Source organism: Marmota flaviventris, chromosome 1, assembly GCF_047511675.1.
Source record: "Marmota flaviventris isolate mMarFla1 chromosome 1, mMarFla1.hap1, whole genome shotgun sequence".
Taxonomy (NCBI): domain Eukaryota; kingdom Metazoa; phylum Chordata; class Mammalia; order Rodentia; family Sciuridae; genus Marmota; species Marmota flaviventris.
In genome coordinates, this window is record NC_092498.1 from 145,068,616 (window position 1) to 145,090,829 (window position 22,214).

At 42.6% G+C, this 22,214-nt stretch overlaps 1 protein-coding gene across 8 annotated transcripts in view; it reads left to right on the plus strand.

Annotated features, from left to right (window-relative positions):
* Positions 1–12,334: 12,334 nt before the first annotated feature.
* The window catches only part of Hectd4 (HECT domain E3 ubiquitin protein ligase 4), a 177,402-nt gene continuing 167,522 nt past the window's right edge, over positions 12,335–22,214 (plus strand). For 5 of the 8 annotated variants that reach the window (XM_071617024.1, XM_071617027.1, XM_071617037.1 and 2 more), the window contains exon 1: positions 12,348–12,676. In XM_071617024.1, coding sequence (XP_071473125.1) covers positions 12,506–12,676 — 171 coding nt within the window. In that variant the 5' untranslated portion in view covers positions 12,348–12,505. Of the gene's footprint in view, positions 12,677–22,214 lie in introns of all 8 variants that reach the window. The other 3 variants (XM_027923206.2, XM_071617041.1, XM_071617043.1) reach the window with 2 other exon arrangements.

Below are 22,214 nucleotides of genomic sequence, written 5' to 3' on the forward strand. Positions count from 1 at the left end.
GACTTTAGTAATAAGTCAGTATTTGCTCATCAATTAAAATAAAGATGCCACACTGAGATACTAATTATAGAGGAAATGGGGAATTGTGAAAGGTATATATATATAAGAACTCTGTACCTCCTAATGAATTTTTCTGTAAATCTAAAACCACTCAAAAATTAATGTCTTGCTGGACATGGTAGCATATGCCTTTTTTCCCAGTGGCTTGGGAGGCTGAGGCAGGGGGATCTCAAAGCCAGCCTCAGTAATTTAGTAAGGCCCTAAGCAACTTAGACCCCATCCCAAAATAAAAAAACAAAAGGTGTTGGGGTTTGTGGCTCAGTGGTTAAGCACCCTTGGGTTCAATCCCCGGTACAAATAAATTTTTTAAGTCTATTGGGTTAGGGATATAGCTCAGTGGCAGAGCTCATGCTTGGTATGTATAAGACCCTGGGTTTGAGCCCCCCCAACACACACACACATACAATCAGAGTCTATGTCTAATCCCCTCCCCAAAAGTGGCTGGAAGTGTCCTTAATTCTCTTCCAGAATTGAGACCTGTACCCTGGAGTTACAGATGGGAAAGCAAGTCCAGAGAGGCTAAGATTTATCCAAGGTCCCTAGCAGACTTAGTAATGGCTCAGGACTAGAGACCGTGATTCCTGCAGAGCTGCTTTGTATCCAACACTAGGCAGGAAAAGCACAGAGAAATTAGTGTTTGATGACTTTGAAAATGAGAATAGTCTGAGAGAAAGAAGAGCCTGGGGGAGATGGACCCAGCTTTTTCCACTGGAAATCTGAAGAACTTCAACCGTCAAACATGGCTGGGGTGGGGGGCAGGTGTACAGATGCATTGCGAAGGTAGTAAGGGGACGGCTCTCTCACCTTGCCAGAAAAAGATTGTAAAATTTTTAAAAAATCTGTTTCTACCTAATATTATGTTCTCATGACTCTCAAGCATCCCTTTGAAAGGGATTCTGTATATAGTGTATATTTGGAATTTTATTACCGTTTATATTATAGCTATAGTTGTTAATTTTTTGAAAATTTTTTATTTGTTCTAATTAGTTATACAGGACAGTGGAATACATTTATGCACTTTGGTATACTTTACATAAGTGGAGAAATTGATTTTAAACTACAAAAAAAATCAAAATCTATTAGTTTAAAAAATATATATATGGAGGTGGGATTGTAGCTCAATCATACAGCATGCGCCTAGCAATGTGCTGTGTTTGATTCCCAAAACCAGAAAACAATAAAGCAAAAAACCACCTGTAGTCCCAGCTACTCCTAAGACTGAGGCAGGAAGATCATTTGAGCCCAGCAGTTAAGGCAAACCTGGACAACCTGATGTGATCTCAATCAATCAATGAATAAATTCAAAATGAAAATAATTTTTTGCAGCTGAATTGGAAATGGCATAGGATTGAAGTTTTGCTTTGGGGGTCAGATGGACTTGTATTAAAAATCTGACTTGGCTGCCTACTGGTTCCTTTTTGTGATCATCGGTATATAACAATGATGGCAAATGCTGTGATCCCGACTACAGGCAAAGCACCTAAGTAAATCATCCACAGAGCTTTTTATTTTCATTTTGAGACAGAGTCTCACCAAGTTGTTGAAGGCTTGGCTAAGTTTCTGAGACTGGCCTTGAACTTGGGATCCTCCTACCTCAGTCTCCTCAGTCCTCAGAAGTGTGCCACTGTGCCTGGCTCTGCAATAATTTTTAAAGAACTTTTATTGTGTGGGACATGGTGGTACACACCACCATTGCAGTGGCTGGGGAGGCAGAGGCAGGAGGATCACAAGTTGAAAGCCAGCCTCTGGGGAGGTGGCTTAGTGATTAAGCGCCCCTGGGTTCAGTCCCCAGTACCAAAAAGAAAATAATTTTTATTGAGGCAATATACGGAATATATAAAATTTACCATTTCAGATGGTATAGTTGGGTGGTATTAAGTATATGCAGATTCCTGCATAACCATCACCAGCATCTCTGAACATCCCCCCCACCAGCCCCCAGTATTGGGGATTGAACCCAGGACCTCACACATACTAGGAGAGCACTCTGCTATTGAGCTGCACCCCCAGCCCCATCTCTAGAACTTTTTCATCATCCCAAACTGAAATGCCCCCCATTAAAAATTAAGTCCCCAAGCCGGGCATGTTGGCGCACACCTGTAATCCCAGCGGCTTGGGAGGCTGAAGCGGGAGGATCTAGGGTTCAAAGCCAACCTCAGCAACTTAGTGAGGCACTTAGCAATTCAGTGAGACCCTGTCTCTAAATAAAATACAAAACAGGGCTGGGGATGTGGCTCAGTGATTGAGCATCCCTGGGTTCAATCCTCAGTACAAAAAAAAAAAAAAAATTTAAGTCCCCATTTCCTTCAACCCCACCCCAGTCCTCAGTTACCACTATTGTACTTTAAAAAAAAATTATATGTTGATGGAGTTTTACTTTATTCACTTATTAATATACAGTGCTGAGAATTGAACCCAGTGCCTCACACATGCTAGGCAGGTGCTCTCCCACTGAGCCCCAGCCCCAGCCCCCCTATTCTACTTTCCATCTCTCTTTTTTTTTATTTTTTGGTACAGGGGATTGAACCCAGGGGCACTTAGCCACTGAGCCATATCCCCAGCCTTTTTTTTTTTTTTTTTTTTTAATTCATTTAGAGACAGGGTTTCATTGACTCACTAAGTTGCTGAGGCTCGCTTTGAGCTTGTGAACCCCCTGCCTCAGTCTCTGGGCTTACAGGAGTACGCCGCTCTACCCATCCCATTAGGAGACTCTTCTATGAGGAAACTAAAACCTGAAGGATGAGTAGGAGCTGGCCAAACCTAACAGGTAGGGAAAGGCCTTCCAGGCAAGGGGAACGGCAAGTTCCAAGGCCCAGGGAAAAGAAAAATCATACAATCGTTTAACAAAAAATGGACAAGGCCAAGGTGATTGTCTGAGATCAAGAAGGGCACTGGCCTGAGATGAGACGAATAGGCAGGTGACAAGCAGGGAGCAGAGGATGCCTGAAGTGCACCCAAAAGGTGGAAGGACATGGTGGCTTAACGTTTGAACTTCTCTAGCAAGGCATCTTCAAATTCGTTTAGTGCTAAAAGCCTTTACTAAGCTGCTGCTTTATTCTAAGCACCATGCCAAGCATTCGGAACTAAGGGATTAAACCACAGAAATCTCAGTAGCTGACAATACTGAACATGAATTGCACCTTTCCTGGGTCTGTGGTTGACTGGTGTGTCCCTGCTCCCAAGCTGCAACGTTAGGGCTTGGCTCCAGGCCCAGTAGTCATGTAACAAAACACATGCATGTATAATCTTTCTTTTTTTTTTTGTGGGGGGACTGAACTCAGTGGCACTCGACCACTGAGCCACATCCCCAGTCCTATTTTGGATTTTATTTAGAGACAGGGTCTCACTGAGTTGCTTAGTGCCTTGCCATTGCTGAGGCTGGCTTTGAACTCACGATCACTCCCGCCTCACTGGGATGACAGACGTGAGCCACCGCGCCCAGGGGCTGTATAATCTTAATAAGGGAGAAAGTGAAGAGTGGAGAATTAGTATTTCCAGTCGCCACAGAGCTACAAACAAAGCTCAGGAAAGGGAATGGTTCAGTGCAGTCTGTGGGCAGCAGGTACTTTGGTATATTAGGTGGTGGAGGGAGAGGACTGTCTGAGAAGTGACACACTATGCATGATGGTTCCCAGCTCATGTTTATGTTTCTTAACAGTGATCCCAGTGATTCAGGCAGCTGAGGTAGGAGGATCACAAGTTCGAGGCCAGCCTCAGCAACTTAGTGAGACCCTGTCTCAAAATTAAAAAATAATAATAATAATTTTTAAAAAGGGCTGTGGTTGGGCTGGGGTTGAGGCTCAGTGGTAGATAATTTGCCTAGCATGTGCAAGGCCCTGGGTTCAATCCTTAGCACCACCTAAAAATAAATAAATAGAATAAAGTTAAAAAAAATAAATTAAATTAAAAAGGGGGGGGGCTGTGGTAGAATGTGGGTCAGTGGTAGAATGTCTCTGGGTTCAATCCTCAGAACTCCCCTCCCCCCAAAATCACTCTATATGAAGTCTGGAATAGAGAAAACACTGGGAAAAATGAAAAAGTGCTGGTAATATAGACAGATCCTGAAATCTGATTGACATTGATTTTTATTTTATTTTGAAAAAGTTTTTTTTTTCTTTTTTTGTGGTGCTGGAGATTAAACCTAGAGCCAAGGGCTTCACTCCTGAGCCATACCCCAAGCCATGATTTTTATCATGGTAGGAGGATGAGGTAGGAGGATCACAAGTTCGAGGCCAGCCTCAGCAACTTAGTGAGACCCTGTCTCAAAATTAAAAAATAATAATAATAATTTTTAAAAAGGGCTGTGGTTGGGCTGGGGTTGAGGCTCAGTGGTAGATAATTTGCCTAGCATGTGCAAGGCCCTGGGTTCAATCCTTAGCACCACCTAAAAATAAATAAATAGAATAAAGTTAAAAAAAATAAATTAAATTAAAAAGGGGGGGGGCTGTGGTAGAATGTGGGTCAGTGGTAGAATGTCTCTGGGTTCAATCCTCAGAACTCCCCTCCCCCCAAAATCACTCTATATGAAGTCTGGAATAGAGAAAACACTGGGAAAAATGAAAAAGTGCTGGTAATATAGACAGATCCTGAAATCTGATTGACATTGATTTTTATTTTATTTTGAAAAAGTTTTTTTTTTCTTTTTTTGTGGTGCTGGAGATTAAACCTAGAGCCAAGGGCTTCACTCCTGAGCCATACCCCAAGCCATGATTTTTATTAATTAGAATCTTAAACGAATTTTTATAAAAAAACGGATGTAAAAATAAGTAAGTTCCAGGACAGTGTGAGACAAAAAATTCCAAAATTTGTGAAGAAAAAGAATTTAAAAAGCTGGGAGTGGTGGTGCATACCTATAATCCCAATAACTCAGGAAGTTGAGACAGGAGGATCACAAATTTAAGGCCAGTCTCAGCAATTTAGGGAGGCCCTAAGCAACTTTGCAATCTCACAATAAAAAATAAAAAGGTCTGAGGATGTAGCTCAGTGGTAAAGTACCCCTGGGTTCCATCCCTACTACCACACACACAAATCATACGTTAGGCTGAAAAAACATTCACGTTGGGTTGGGGTGTAGCTCAGTGGTACAGCACTTGCCTAGCATGCTTGAGGCCCTGGGTTCCATACCCAGTGTTGAAAAAAAAAATTCATGCACTATGTCCTAACCCCTAGATACCTTAGACTATAACCCTGTTTGGAAATAGGGTCTTTACATAGAAAATCAAATTAAAATGAGGTCATTAGGGTGAGCCTTGAACCAATAGACTGATGTCCTTATAAGAAGAAATTTGTAAGAGAACATAATCTTGTAAAACAAAGTCTGGACAGACAGAGGGGAAACAGTAGCTGTCTACAAGCCAAGAAGAGAGGTCTGGAATGGACCCTACCTTCACAGCCCTCAGAAGGAACCAACCCTGCTTGGTTTTAAAGGTAGGTACTCTCATCCCTTTAATTTCTTTCTTTCCGGTTTGTGGTACTGAGGATTAAACCCAGGGCCTCTCAAACACTAGGCAAGTCTACTGAGCTACATCCCCAGCTGTTATCCATTTAAAGATGTGAATCTAGGGCACAGACAGGTGGTATAACTTGTTCATCATCGGAACATGCGAAGGAGTTGGGACCAAACCCAGGCGGTTAATGATCCAAATACCACACACTGTATTCCACTAAATGCTCTTCTCTGAGTAGTCATGCTACTAAGGAAGTTTCCCCATCAGCCTCGAAATACATTTAGTGAATGTAAACCTGTCAATTATCAGCTTTAACCACAGCGTCCCACTGATCCCACTAGGTCCCCTTAGAGAACTTGACCTCAGGCTCAGGACGTGGCTCAGTTGGAGAGTGCTTGCCCAGCATTAGCAAGGCCCTGGTTCCATCCCTAGCATTGAGAGAGAGAGAGAGAGAGAGAGAGAGAGAGAGAGAGAGAGAGAGAGAGAGAGAGAGAGAGAGAGAGAGAGAGAGAGGGATGCAGGTTGGACTCCCATACAAAGAAGGCACTCAGTGAATACCAAATCAGTGGGATTAGTTTTGCCCACTTTTCCTTTGTGGAATGACCTTTATTTTTCTTTTCTTTTTAAATTTTCTGGTGCTGGGGATTGATCCCAAGGTCTTGTGCATGCTGGGCCAGGCCCCTACCATCGCGTTACACCCCCAACTCAGTCCTTTCCTTAACCTGTTTTTGTAGCAGGGAATGTTTGCAATATTCCAAGCCAGAACTGGAATTTCTGGCGCAGCAGTGCCTTCTAGGTCCACAAGAGGGAGCCAGAGGACGCGGCTCCTCTCAGATCTCCCTGGGGCTGATTTCTGGAGCGGAGAAGGCTGCGGTTCCTGAGGCTTCCTCCTTGGGCTTTTTCCCATCGATGTGGAGGACTGTTCCTTAGTTTTGGTAATTCAGCGGAGCTCCAAGGAGGATTTCTTCTTCCTCGTTTTCGAATAGCTCTTTCATCTGATTTCCTTTCCCTGCACCCTCATAGATCCACCCAAGAGCCAAAATAGTCTCCCTTGACATGAGACCCTGGAGAGCCTACAGAACTGCTCAGAAAGAAGATTCTGAGTAGGTGTGTGCATTTCCTCCTTGAGCTGGTGATTAATGGGATGGGAACAATCTCCCCCGCAGGTTCTGTCAAGTGTGTGTGTGTGTGTGTGTGCGTGTGTGTGTGTGTTCACCAGATGTTCATTTGTGGTTTATTTCCTTGGTGTTTTTCAAAGGCCTTAAAAATGAACACGGCTGCTTCGTCTAAAACCATCCTTCAATTTCTGTTAAGGTTTATCGAAGGCCACTTATCTCCTCGCCACACGCGCATATTTGTGGGTCCAGTAAAGGATTACACACTCATTTTAGACAGTCAGCTGGTACAGCAAATCAACAGAAGGGAAAGATATCACAAAATCCCAAAGGGGCCCAGCTTAGCCACGGCCAGTGACTATCACGTCAGCAGCTGGGGCAGAGGGAGATGGTCTCCCTCGACCAGCCCACACCCTCTTGGGGAGATGCCTCCCAGGGGTGATGAGGTCCAACTTGCTAATTCTTTCTGATTTTCCTATGCTTCCTCTTAGCTTCTAGCTTAGAGTCGCCAGGCCAACAAATTTCCCCATCTTAATTCTCTTATTTTCAAGTGGAAGAGTAGAAAGGACAATTCCAAACAAGTCAGAAGTCACAGCCCTTTCTTGTCTATGAGTGGGTGTTTCCTGTGTGTGTGTGTGTGTGTGTGTTGTCTTGACTAAATATGGGTTTCCTGGTTGACAAAGGCCTTTCTTTGTCTTCCTGATCCATTCTAAAAATTCCCACTCAAAGACGCTATCAAAGCCAGCCTCAGTAATGGTGAGGCATTAAGCAGCTCAGTGAAACCCTTTCTCTAAATAAAATCCAAAATAGGGCTGGGGATTCGGCTCAGTGGTCGAGTGCCCCTGAGTTCATTCTCTGGTACCAAAATTAACTAGGGCTGGAGTTGTGGCTCAGTGGTAGAGAGCTTGTCTAGCATGTGTGAGGCACCTGGGGTTGAACCTCAGCACCGCATAAAATTAAATAAATAAATTGTATACAAAATATTAAATAGCTATTCATTATGTAGTCTGAGGACCTTAAGACCTAAATTTGTGTTGTTTTCATTAATTTAAGTGAAAGACAATAGTTCCTGGGCATCTTGACTCCTGATCTTTAAATATAAAATTAAGTATACCAAGCCAGGTGCAGTGGTGCATGCCTATAATTGCAGTGACTCAGAAGGCTGAGGAAGGATGATCTCAAGTTTGAGGCCAGCTCTGACAATTTAGTGAGACCCTTTCTCAAAATAAAATTTAAGGGGCTAAGGTTGTGGTTCAGTGGTAGAACGCTCACCTAGCATGTATGAGACACTGTGTTCAATCCTCAGTACCACATATAAATAAAATACAGATATTGTGTCCACCTACAACTAAAAATATATTTAAAATAAAATAAAACAAAATTTAAGGAATAAAACAAAATTTAATGTTCTTTTTAAATTTTTTAAATTTTATTTATGTATTTGTGGTACTGAGGATTGAAACCCAGGGGCATTTTACCACTGAACATCCCCAGCCTTTTTTTTTTTTTTTTTTCTTTCCTGAGACACGGTCTCACTAAATTGCCCAGGTTGACCTCAAAGTTACTATCCTCTTGCCTCAGCCTCCCAAGTAGCTGGGACTGCAGACTTGCATCCCTGCACCTGACTCCTGAAAACAAAAGTTTTTAAAGACCTTTATTTTATTTATTTTTATTATAAAAATTGTGGTGCTGAGTATTGAACCCAGTGCCAAACACGTGCTAGGCATGTGCTCTACCACTGAGCTACAATCCCAGCCCTGAAAATAAAATTTTTTAAAGGGCTGGGGTGTAGCTCAGTGATAAAGCACCGAGGTTCAATCCCCAGTAACACACACACACACAAAAAAAAAAGTACTAGAGCTTTCCTTTGAGCTACCCTCGATGGCTATTTAGAGTTTAAAATGTGAGCAAAGGGAATTAAGGTGTTTCCTTACAACAAAAATAAGGAAACTGGGGTTGCAGAATCAGGTAGCCCTGGCTGGGTTCAAATCTGAGCTTTGATGTTTACTATTTTGCGGCCCTGAGCAAAGTGATTCTGGGTGGTTTCCCAGCTGAAAATGGGGAGAATTGATACTACCTGTCTAGGGTTATTGTGAGGATTTGATGAAACAGCCATTCCATTGGGCGCATGCGCTGGGAATTGCTAAGCAAGGACTCCACCGTCGCTTGCACCCCAGCCGCGGGCCCATCACATTGGCCTGTGTTATTGTTTTCTTGGCACTGATCTGCTCCAAACTGCTGGATTTGAGGTTTGCTTGCTTCTTGTCTCTTTCCCTCCATCAGGCAGTCAGTTCCATAAGAGAAGACTTTTCTACCTTGCTCATCCTTGGAAACTCAAACCAAGAACTATGTCAAATAGCAATATGTTGCTAGACTTCGTGGCGCAAGCTTGGAATCCCAGCGATTCAGGAGGCTGAGGCAGGGGGATTGCAAGTTCAAGGCCGGCCTCAGAAACATAAGGAGACCCTGTCTCAAAATAGGGCGGAGTGGGGGTGGGGGGGTGGGGAGTACTGGGGATGTGGCTCAGTGGTAAAGTGCCCTGGTATTAATCCCCTATGCAACAAAACAAACAACCCTATATATCTATGTATATCATATAAATAGATCTATCTATCTATCTAATCTAATCTATCTATTTATCTATAGTTGAATGTGTAAGAGGAATAGCCATGTCATTTTGGAGCATTTTCTACATATATTGGAATAGCTCTCTAGTTCTTTTTTCTTTCTTTCTTTTTTTTTGTGGGGGAGGGTGCTGGGGGTTGAACTCAGGGGCACTCGACCACTGAGCCACATCCCCAGCCCTATTTATTTATTTATTTATTTGTATTTTGTTTGGAGACAGGGTCTCACTGAGTTGTTTAGTGCCTCGCTTTTTGCTGAGGCTGGCTTTGAACTTGCGATCCTCCTGTCTCAGCCTCCTGGGCCGCTGGGATTACACGGGCATGCGCAACCGCGTCCAGCAACTCTCGTTTTTTGAAGGCCAGGAGTCAATTTTTCATATATTATTTCAGATATTTGATTATCTTCATCCTATATGCCACCCTAGGCTTTGACATCTGGGGAGGGGCTAAACAAATAACTGTGAAAATAATATCATGACAATAAAATAAACAATTGTTGTAAGGAGCATGAGACTGTGATAACAGTACATCTTGTAAGAATTATTTAGTTGGGAGGGAGGCCGTGCAGGGTGGAGGAAGCAGTAAGTTTGAATCTTGTTTCTGCAACTTAGTAGCCAGGTCTAAAGCTGTGTCATTCTGAGCCTCAGTTCTTTAAACTATAGGACTTTCTGTGAATATGCTCTGAAGGGCTTTACATTCTCTTATGAATGGTTGGGTAAATGACTCCCAAGTGCTACATAGATTTTCAAATTTTAAAAAAAAATCTGCTTTTATTTTTTTCAAAAGCCATACATGTTCTAAGACAAAACTTAAAAAAAAAAATTTCAAAGTAAAAACCACAAGTCCCCAGGCACCTTTAAATATACTGTTTAGACTCACCCAAGTGTTATCAGCATGATACTTAGTCTTTTATTCTATACCTGTACTCATATATGCATGTGATTTTTTTTTTTTAAAAGGCAATCATCCTATAAAGCTTATTTTCTATGTAGCAGGAGCAGTGACACAGGCAGAGGCCGGAGGACCACAATCTCAAGGCCAGCTTTATCAATTTAGTGAGATTCCGTGTCACAATAAAAAACAAAAACATCTGGGAATATAGCTCAATAGTAAACATCCCCCGGCTTCAATCTCTAGTACTGCCCCCCACCCCCACCCCTCTCTCTCTCTCTATATATATATATATTTTTTAAAGATAGGGTCTCAAAAACTATGTTACCCAGGCTGTGTTACCCAGACCTCAGGGGTTCAAGAGACTCTCTGTCCCAGCTTCCAGAGAAGATGGGACTGATGTGTCCCACCACAGCCAATTTTAAAATTGAATTTTAAAACTTACTATTTTAGGCCAGCCGCCAGGGCACATGCCTGTAATCCCAGTGGCTTTGGAGGCTGAGGCAGGAGGATCAGGAGTTCAAAGCCAGCCTCAGCAATTTAGCGAGGCACTAAGCAACTCAGTGAGACCCTGTCTCTAAGAAAATACAAAATAGGGCTGGGGATGTGGCTCAGTGGTAGAGTGCCCCTGAGTTCAATCCCCCCCATACCTCCTTGCCCCCAAAATTACTATTTTAGTTGCTTTTTTCCATTTAGTAATTGTATCATGAACATTCATTTGTATATAATATTCTTTATAAACATTATTATGATTATTATTGTTTCTGTGGTACTGGAGATTAAAGCCAGGAACATTCTACTCCCAGAACCCTCCTCCTCTTTTTTTTTTCCTCCCCCAAATTTTGTATTGGGGTCTCACTAAATTGCCCAGGCTGTTCTGGAACATCAGCCTCCTGGGTAGCTGGGATTACAGGTATGTACCACTGTGCCAGGTCATAAGCATTATTTTGAATGGTTTCATAATATTCCACATTATTGACATGTATTTCAATTAACCAATCCCACATTTAAAATAATTGTATTTTTTCCTCTTAAAAACAAGACTGAGGACGATTTTTTTTTCTCTGAGCCTACTCACTCTCCCTTGAAGGTTTTTTCTCTCTCCTTTAATAAACTAAAAAAAAAAAAAAAAGAAAGAAATAAAATCAAAAACCATACTGAGCTGCATATCCCTGTACTACTCCCTTGACTATGTGTTTATTTCCTTCAGACAACTTCCTCAAAGTTCAATTGCTGGAACAAAGGGAGTGCACCTTACTATTCTTCTTGTTGTTTTTAAGTAACAAGAGTATAGAAGTAATATAGAGAGAACAATTTCACCTCAACTATTCCAGACCAGCCTCACTCCCCTGGGGTAGCTCATATTAACAGCTTGGTATGTTTTTCCTCTACACATTTTTCTCTAGACATATAGCTGTTCCTTTCTTGTTTTTACAAAAATGGAATGTCATTAAGATCTTTAAGATACATTTCAGTGTTGAATATAACAGTTAAAATTACTATTAAATGCCAGGCACTGGCCTCCAAGAGTTGTTGACAGCTGCTTTACTTTCACGCTTGTTTCCATACTACACTATTCAGTAAGTATCCTAAGTATGTACTGCACAGTTCTACCCATTGCTTATGACCGGTGTGCAATGCCTATTCTGCGTCAGGCTCTCCCCCACCCTCCTCTGCCTCTGGTGCTGTTTGGAACCCACGATCTCGAGCATGCTAGGAAACCGCTCTGCCCGAGCCCCGCTTCAGATTTCTGCAACGATCTCATTTAAACTAGACTGCAGGGCGTGAACCTCCAAGTTCTGCTAAGAGTGGGGGTATGGCCCCAGAGAGGGGTTACACCAGCGTGAGGGAAGGGGAGGCGGTGATGTCTTCTCCTAGTGCTTGCAGACTCAAGGTGACCCCGAATGGCTAGGGTAAGAAGGGGCCGGTCGGGTCAGCCCGAGGGCAAGGTGGAATGGAGGGCAAGGTGGAACGCTGGGCGAGGTTCCGCAGCCCCAGCGCCTGGGTCCGCGGGGCGGTGGGCGGGGCCAGGCGGGCGGGCGGGGCCTGTATTGTCCGCTCCGCGGGGCATGCCGGGAGCCCCGCCCCCAACATGGCGTCTCACTGACAGTTGGCTGCTGAGCGGCAGAGGCGGATCCTGCTCCTCAGGGCGGCGGCGGCTGTGGCAGCAGCAGGGCCGGGGTCTCCGGGGCCGGGGTGGGAGGATGGCGGCTCGGGCCGCCTAGGGCGGAGCTGCGCGGGCGAGGCGGCCGGTGGGGCGCTGCGGGCGGGCGCGGCGGCCGCTGCCATGGGCTGGTGAGCGCTGCAGCTCCTGCTCGCGTCTCCCGGGCCGGGCGTCTCTCCTCAGCGCCAACCCCTCAGCCCGGCCATGGGCTCGTCGGCGGCAGCGGCGGCGGCGGCGGCCGCGGACTCGGCGCAGTGGCTCTCGGTGAAGGAGGAGACCATCTTCCTGCACGACGGGCTGATCCGGGTCACCGACCTGGCCGAGCTGCCCAGCGAGATCCTGGGGGCCCCGGAGGCCGCCGACACGGACCTGGAGGTGAGTGCGCCGGCCCCGGCCCCGCCGTGTGGCCCACCTGGGGCGCGGGCCCGTCCCCTCCGAGCCGCCCGCGAGCCGCCGCTGGCTGCCCTGCAGGTGTGTGGGCGCCGGGCGAGCAGGTGCGGCCGGGCCGCAGGTCTGCAGACCGCACGCCGCCCGCCGCCTGGCGGCCCCGCGCCCGCCGGGGATCTCATTTGTGGTTTCCTTCTGAACGTCCCGACACCCGGCATTTTATTAGACCATCCCTCTGCACGGCCTGGATGCCCCGGAGGAGCCGCCACCGCCTCCCGGGCCCTCTCTCCCCTCCCCCACAAGCCCCCTGCGCTCACTTCCAGGGCACACCCAGGTTGCTCAGCTTTGGGGACATTTTTATTTAAACATTGCACACCCTCCCCCTGCTCTCCTTCCCAAGTTCTGTGTCGGGGTATGTGTGTATGTGTTCGGGAGAGGGTAGTGGCAGCTGCCGGTCCTCGATGGGCAATTCAGCAACTTCTCTGTGTCGTGCCTCGGATTGACACCCGGCCTTTGTCAGGGAAGCCGGGTGTAGACAGCGAGAGGGATGCTACCGCGGCCCTCCCTGCGCTCACGGTGGAGGGTCACAGGCTCCTTAGGCCGCAGGGCCTTTTTGTGTGCTCAGGGGTCGCGGAGAAGCCCAGGCTTAGGGAGCCGCGGCAGGTGCAAAAGCGGATCTCAGCAGTTGTGCTGCTGGGGTTGGGGGCAGAAGGAAACCAAATATGCCTGGTGGATGGGAACTTTCCACCGGCTTCGCTCGGTTTGATGTTTGCCTAGAGGTGGGAAAACTGGCAGTATCGTTTTATCCGCGCCGGCAGATGCTGACGCGGCTGCCATTCCACTTTGTGGGATGACATTTTGGTGTGTAGGTAGCCTGGGGTGTCATGAAATTCTTATTGTCGCAAGGAGGGCCCTCTGGGTAAGGCACAGAGAGGATGGTCTGTCTTCTGGCTATAAACGGAATGCGAGGAATCTTTTGTGTTTTGTGGTTTTCCATGCACTTTGGCTTTCAGCACAAGGAGCATTTTATAGAAATGGATTAAAACCCATTAATGTGTGTTTCTGGAAATGGCAGTGATCTGTTCGCGTTGGCTGAGACATTTGGACGTGCTTGAGATGCGAATACGTTCCACTGTATTTGTCTGGTTTTGAGGTTGCTTCAGCATTTCCGTTTGGAACTCTTAATTGACTTATTTTACAATCTGGCCACCAAAACTGAGAAGATATAAGTTGGTAGGGAATTCCTAACAGGAAATTATAATTTTATTTTATTTTATTTGGGACTGTTGTATAAAAAGCAAGGTGTGTCTGAGTATCTTATCTGTCTGAAAACTCAAGGAGTATTATGCTATGATGGTGGAATCTCAATTTAATTGGTTCTGTTATATGTGAAAGGTGGGGATTGGATGCTCTTTGTGTCTTGGAGATTAATCTAAGTTCATGGAAGCAAATATAAATATGTGTATACATATATAGAGATACGGATGTGTATGAATTATTTGCAGGATCAGAACGAATAAGATTAGCTAAAATACCTGTGCCATTAAATTGGCTTTCCTAAAATGTTTACCATATATATTGTGTGAACTTGTCAGCTGTTTCACCCAAAGAACGATTTTAAAAGGATTCTCTGACCTGGTAGGTTTAATTTTTTTTTCTTTTAATTTGTGGTATAGCCTCTCAGAAACTAACATGTGAATGAGTGATAAATATTTGTGACTGGCAGTAGTGAAAACTTTTTTTTTTCATTTCTTTCCAGGTGTTATATGGGCTATATAGCATCAGAAGATAGACAGCTAAGAAAAGCTTTTGTGGCTATTAGATTTGTTTGTGAGGGTATACTCACATTTAATTATTTAATAATGATTATGATTAAATATATCCTATGTGTCAGGTATTATTTTTTTAAATTCTCAAAATACCTTGGGAGCTAAATCTTGTACACATTGTAAGAGTTGTATATAGTATACTGTATAATTCTTGTATGTACAGGTGAGACAAGTAAACATTAACAGGTATACAGCTTGCTCCAGGTGACATAGTTAGAGAGCCTGGAAATTAACCCAGTTCTGTTCATTTCAAATACATTTGCTTCTAATCAATACTTTACTCCTCCATACATGTATGAATTCCCCCCACCCCCATGAAACCCAGGGCCTCACCCATGCTGAACATGTACTTTCTCACTGAGCAAATATTCCAGCCCTATTTGTAATTATTTTTTTTAAAGAGAGAGAGAGAATTTTTTTAATATTTATTTTTTTAGTTATTGGCGGGCACAACATCTTTTATTTATTTATTTATTTTTAATTTTTTATTGTTGGTTGTTCAAAACATTACAAATTTCTTGACATATCATATTCCACACTTTGATTCAAGTGGGTTATGAACTCCCACCTTCACCCCATACAAAGATTGCAGAATCACATCAGTTACACATCCATTGATTTACATATTGCCATACTAGTGTCTGTTGTGCTCCGCTGCCTTTCCCATCCTCCACCCTCCCCCCTCCCCACCTCTCCCCACCTCTCTCTCTACCCCCTCCACTGTATAACCCTGAGGGTCTCCTTCCATTTCCATGCAATTTCCCTTCTCTCTCCCTTTCCCTCCCACCTCTCATCCCTGTTAAATGTTAATCTTCTTCTCCTGCTCTTCATCCCTACTCTGATCTTAGTTACTCTCCTTATATCAAAGAAGACATTTGGCATTTGTTTTTTAGGGATTGGCTAGCTTCACTTAGCATAATCTGCTCTAATGCCATCCATTTCCCTGCAAATTCTATGATTTTGTCATTTTTTAATGCAGAGTAATACTCCATTGTGAACATCTTTTATTTGTATGTGGTGCTGAGGATCGAACCTGGGCCTCACGCATGCCAGGCGAGCGCGCTATGGCTTGAGCCACATCCCCAGCCCTATTTGTAATTATTTTAAATCTCATAACTGGCTATGGTTGGTGTAATAAACAAGTATCTTTATTTCCTTCCTAGCAACTGTTTCTTTTTCATATTTGAGGAAGATTAGAAGTTTATCAGTTGTTTAAAGATAACTTTTTTTGTGGGGGGGGGGTACCAGGGATTGAACTAAGGGGCACTCAATCACTGAGCCACATCCCCAGCCCTATTTTGTATTTTATTTAGAGATAGGGTCTCAGTTGCTTAGTGCCTGGCCATTGCTGAGCCTGCCTTTGAACTCCAGATCCTCCTGCCTCAGCCTCCTGAGCTGTTGGGATTACAGGCATGCGCCACCATTCCTGGCTACCATCCTAATCAAATGCACTCTTCTAAGCTTCGATTTCCAAAGCACATGTGGTTGAAAATGGCTATTCTTTATTGGGTTTTATTGTATAGGATCCTCAGTTAACAATTTGATTATGAGGGGTGGAACCCAAACTAGTTTGAGTAATTTGTGACTGGCAACCATAACGCTTAAGACTGTAACGGATCACAGTTTTAGAGCATGAAGGGAACTTAGAATGACCCACAGAGATAATTGTTTCCCTCATTTTAGAAAGAAATTATTCTAGATGGTTGGGAGAGATTATGACTTCTTGGTGGTTATAGCATCACTAGTTATGGCAGGGCAACAAATAGACCTGGGCTTTCCTGCCTTTGAATTCTGGTGGTTTTTCCATTCTGTAAGTGCTATGTAAAGTTAAATATCAATCTGAAAAAAAGAATCCACTCTAAGAAGTCAATTAGCATTGACTTAGGGTTTTTTTTTTGTTTGTTTGTTTGTTTGTTTTTTGTATCAGTGATTGAACCCAGGGGCACTTATCCATGGAGCCATATCTCTAGCCCTCATTTTTTATTTTTTATTTTGATACAAGGTCTTGCTAAGTTGCTTAGGGCTTCATTAAATTGCTGAGGCTAGCTTGAACTTGTAATCCTTCTGTCTCAGCCTCCCAAACTGCTGGGATTACAGGTGTGTGCCACCATGCTTGGCTTGAGTTAGTATTTTCATTTAAACAAGAGCAAAATGTTTGAATTAAAAATTTTCTTCCCAGTTAATTTTAGATAAGTTTTTGAAAAAGATCAATAATATTTAGTCAAAAGATTAATATAGAGCTGGAGTTATAGCTCAGTGGTAGAGCACTTGCCTAGCACATGTGAGGAACTGGGTTGTATCCTCAGCACCACATTAAAAAAAATAAAAAATAAAGGGTATTGTGTCCATCTACATCTAAAAAATAAAAAAATTAATACAAATATTTGTGGAATTCAGAAGTAAGCTCGTTTCACTCTCCTGGATGTTGAAGTTATAGCAATTGATGAAATAAAATCCTTGTCATTAAAAAGCTTATATTTAGGGGTTGGGGTTGTGGCTCAGTGGTAGAGCACTCACGTAGCACATGTGAGGCCCTGGGTTCAATCCTCAGCACCACATAAAAATAAATAAATAAAGTAAAGGTATTGTGTCCATCTACATATATACATATATATGTATTAAAGCTTGTATTTAGTAGGGGAATATAGATAATAACAAATAATAAGTATGTGACATGTACAGTCATCCCTCAGTGTGTACTTGGGGGAATTGGTTTGCAAGACCCCCTTGAATAAAGTGGTGTGGTGTTTGCATATAACAGAGGCACATTCTCCTACATTCTTTAAATAGTTTACTTATAATACTTAAAACAATGTGAATGTCAGGCAAATAGTTGTTATACTGTATGGTTTAGGGAAAATGATGAGAAGAAAAGGTTTGTACATGTTCTAGGTCTAGCTGCGTGGTACATAAATGACTGGCAGGGGAACCCTGCTCAAACAGTGAGTGCTGGAGTGAGACTCAGGGTCTTTGAAATGGTGGGAGGCTGCTGAGGGCATGCTTACACATCACTTCATTTGTGTGGATTCAACATAATGCTTGGTGCAAGGCAAATTCAGGTTTTGCGTTTTGGAACTCTCTGTATATTTTTCCTGAATATTTTCTATCTGTGGTTGGTTGAAACTGCAGATATGGAGGACCAGTTCATGTGTGTGCGTCCAGGCAAGTGTTATGGTAGATGACAAGTGTTGTGGGAAAAGAATATCTGGCTAAAGAGATGGAGAGTAATGTGGGAGGACTCTGTTTTATATCAGGTAAACAGGAAAGGAAAACCTAGGATGGCTTTTGGGTGGAGACTTGAAGGATGTGAGTATAGCATGTGGCTGCTGAAGACAGAGCAGCCCATGCAGAGAAGACGTCCTTAGCATGTTTGGAGCTCCTAGCCCTTGTCCAGTAAGCAGAGGGGAGAGGAGAGTGATGTGAGTGCAGGGTGCAGATCAAGTAGGGCCTTGTATGTAAGGTTCTTGGATATTAGTTGAGTGGATCAAGTATGTAGAGCAAGGCATTTTCTTCTCCTGTAAAAATAGCTATCTTTCTTTCTTTTTGTATTGGGGGTTGAACTCAGAGGTGCTTTACCACTGAGATAGATCCTCAACTCCTTTTGTTTTTGGTGAGACAAGGTCTTACCAAACTGCCTTGAACTTGTGAGCCTCCTGCCTCAGCCTCTTGAGTGTGCACTACTGTGCCTGGCTAGAACATTAGTGTTTTTATAATAAAGGAAAAATTTAAAACAAAATAATGGCTTATTTGTGAAGTTCCAAAAGGTTTCTGTTTTCTATTTCATATTTCTTTACAAATTCCAGTTTGGCATAGGCATTAGATAGGTAGCTAGGTAGATAAGTTGATTGCATCCTGGCTAAGATATGACTGGGCTATATCCCCAGCCCTTATTCTCAATCTTCATTGTTTGCTTATAAGGACCTCCCATTCCCTGCCACATATACATCCCCCAAATCAAGACTTGAACTGAATGTTCAAATCAACTTTATTTGTGACTTCCCCAAACTGGAAACATTTTGGCTATATAGTGAATTAAATAAACAAATAAATAAATAAATGGGTGATATATCCATACAATGGAATACTACTCAGCAACAAAAAGCAGCAAACTGTTAATACTCACAGCATGGATTTATGCTGAGTGGAAGAAGCCAGAAAAACAAGAGTAAATATTTTTAAGATTCCATTTATATGAAATTCTAGAAAATACAAATGAATCTGTAGTCGTTGCCTGGAGATAAAGGTGGGCAGGAAGGGATTGGAGGGAGGGATTATAGAGGAACATGAGGAGATTTTGGGGGTGTACACTTTAAATATGTGCAGTTTATTGTAGCAACTTATTACTTGAATAAACAAAACCCACAAATGCCCAGAGTGTTTTATGGATACACTTAGGACATGAAAAAGGCTAAGCATTGTTTTTTGTTTTTCGTAAGGTTCTTGGATATTAGTTAAGTGAATTAAGTGGGCAGAGCAAAGCATTTTCTTGTCCTGTAAAAATAGCTTTCTTTCTTTCTTTTTGTACTGGGGGTTGAACTCAGTTGTCATGGAAGGGCAAAAGCATTTGGATTTGGAGCTGATCAGCTGAAGTAGCCAAGGCTTTGGGAACTTATGTGAAATCTTTGAGATGATGTGTAGATATTTGTTGATCTGTTGTCCTAGGAGAATACCACTATCCTTTTTATCCTTAGGGCAAAATCCTTGGGAAAGTGTATACATACTTTATGGAATTCCAAATTTTAGATTTGGAAAAATTGAGGAATAAATTAATAAATTGCTCTTGTTGATTGGTAGCATTCTTTATCATGCAGTCAATGAGCGTTGGAGTAAGAGTCCCTGAATCTTGTGCAGTGTTCTATGAGATTGGGCAAAAGCTCAACCAGCTCTTAGGCACATTTGGTAGCACTGAAATGTGAGAAGGAAGCATCTGAAGCCCTTGTGAGGTAGTATGGCCTGGAGTTAAAGTCACATTTAAAGAATCAGACTGGAATTGAAATTCTAGCTCTGACCCTTGCTGGCTGTGTGACCTTGGGCAAATTCCACACCTTTCATTATCCCTGTTTCTTCTGGTGTAACATCTTTGTCATCATTGTTACCATCACCATGACACCAGCACAGCATAGTTCATGCCAGTGTCTATGCTGAACGTCCACACCCATTATCTTGTTTAACCTTCATGAAAACCTTATAACCTTGTAAAACCATATAACCTTCATGAAAACATTATCTTTTGAAAAATATATGTGTATACATAAAAAACTAGGGCACTCTGGCACATACAGAAGTAACTTGAAGAATATCATATACATAGTGGCAAAGCTCAGGCTGAAATCCTTTATTCCGGCCCAGGGTTCATATTCTTAAACTTAGTGTAAAGATTAATAATAATAATGCTTATAAAAATAACAAATAATGTAAGAAATAAAAATGGAAGTGATTATTTTTTATTTTTTTTAAGTTTTTTTTTTTTAGTCATAGACGGACACAATATCTTTATTTATTATTTTTATGTGGTGCTGAGGACCAAACCCAGTGCCTCACGCATGCGAAGCAAGTGCTCTACCACTGAGCTACAACCCCAGTCCTGGAAGTGATTATGTATTTGAAGTGTATTGACTCTTTATTTTTTTTTTTAATTTATTTATTTATTTTTAGTTGTTGATAGTCCTTTCTTTATTTTACGTGGTGCTGAGAATCAAACCCAGTGCCTCACACATGCCAGGCAAGTGTGCTACCACTGAGCCCCAGCCCCAGCCCTTGACTCTTTTTATAAAGTGCTATGTTGTTTTATGCATATTAGTTAGCTGCTTTTTATAAATGAAAGCAAAATTCTTATTAACAGATTTAAAAAAAAAGGTTTCTCTGGAATTTTCTTCCTTCCCAACTGGGTTTGCATTAGCTAGGCAGATGAGATAATTGTCTTCATTTCAGTTTTTCTCCAATTGTATTTCTAAAGTCTTGCTAAATAAATCAGCTTTGATTATTATCTGTCTTCTTGGCTTCCATATTGACTGTTACAAAATACCTTCTGTTGGCTAAGGCTACTGGGTAGGTTGTCATGCACCTGTTCTTTCATAGGTTATAAAGTGCCTGTGGTGATAATTATGAAAGGGATGTAGATTTTGAAAGTTTCCCATGCTTTCTCTTCCCTCTTCTTCTTTCCATTTTCTGTAACAGTGGTCATAGGGTGGACACAAGGAGTGTAGTCTGCTTTGCAAGAAATTTAGTCAATAGTGATAGATAACAGCAGATGAAGCCAGGCTTGGTGGCACAATTGTAATCCCAGCTACTTGGAGACTGAGGTAGGAAGATCAAAAGTTCAAGACCTGCCTGGGCAATTTATTAAGACTTTGTCTCAAAATAAAAAGGGCTGGAATATAGTTCAATGGTAGAGTGTCCTTGGGTTCAATCCCCAGTAGTCCCCCAAAACAAAACAACAACAGTAAACCCAGAAGGTAGTCAAGTATGGGACAAGTACAGCTATTTCAAAAGGAGAGAAGACTGCAGAAATTGTATAAGTATTATTTTTTTGTGTTTTTGGTTACGCTGGGGATTGAACTTAGAACCTGAGCATGCTAGGCAAGTGCTCTACCCCTGAGTAACATCCCCATCCCTTTTTATCTTTTATTTAGAGACGGGGTCTCACTGAACTGCTTAGGACTTTCAAAGTTAGGTTGCTGAGGCTTGCTTTGAACTTGTGATCCTCCTGCCTCAGCCTCCTTAGCTCTTGGGATTACAGGCAGGTACCACCTTGCAGGTTCCCTCATCCTTTTTAAAAAATATTTATTTTTACTTGTAGTTGGACACAATATCTTTGTTTTATTTATTTATTTATTTTTATGTGGTGCTGAGGATAGAACCCAGGGCCTGGCATGTGCTAAGTGAGTGCTCTACCACTGAGCCACAACCCCGGCCCCTCCCTCATCCTTTTTATAAGGACACTTGTGATTACATTTAATTTATGGCCCACTCAGATTATGGAAATCCCCATCCCCAAATCCTTAATCACATCTGCAAAGTCCCTTTTGCCATCAAAGCTCCTGTTCATAGTTCCAGAGATCAGAAGTGGAAGGTGTCATTTTTAGTTAGGTGTTGTAGGTGTTTTGGGAGTTTTCAGTTTTTCTTTTGCAAATCAGTCCTTCAGTGCACATCATTGCATGTTCATGGGTGCACATGTGATAGTATTTCTCTAGGGTAGATCCTTAGAGGTAGAACTGCTGGGTCCTAGGTGACTATTTTAATAAATACTACCAAATTGTTCTCCCAAATGGCTGTGCCAGTTTCTACTCCCAGTATCAGTGTTTCATGGGACCGCTTTTCCTCACACCCTTGTGGAGACCATTTTAGAATTCAAGAGTTTGCTTAAAATTTTTCATTTTACTTAAGCCAGTGGCTCTCACTCCATAGATGACATTATATATCATTATATTATGCTATTTATAGCATAATATGACATTATATTATGCTATTTATAGCATAATATGACATTATATTATGCTATTTCTTCAAATCTGCTATTTTTACAGTAGGCATAATTGGGTATCTGGAAATGCATGCCAAACCCTGGTCAGCTGTAAGAGCCAGAGTTTTCCCTTGGTGCCATCCAGCTCTTATCAGTTCACTTCAGGACCTCTCTGCTTGATCTCCTTCAGCTCCTGGCATAACCTCATTTGGGTCAGTAATCCAGTTAATACAGT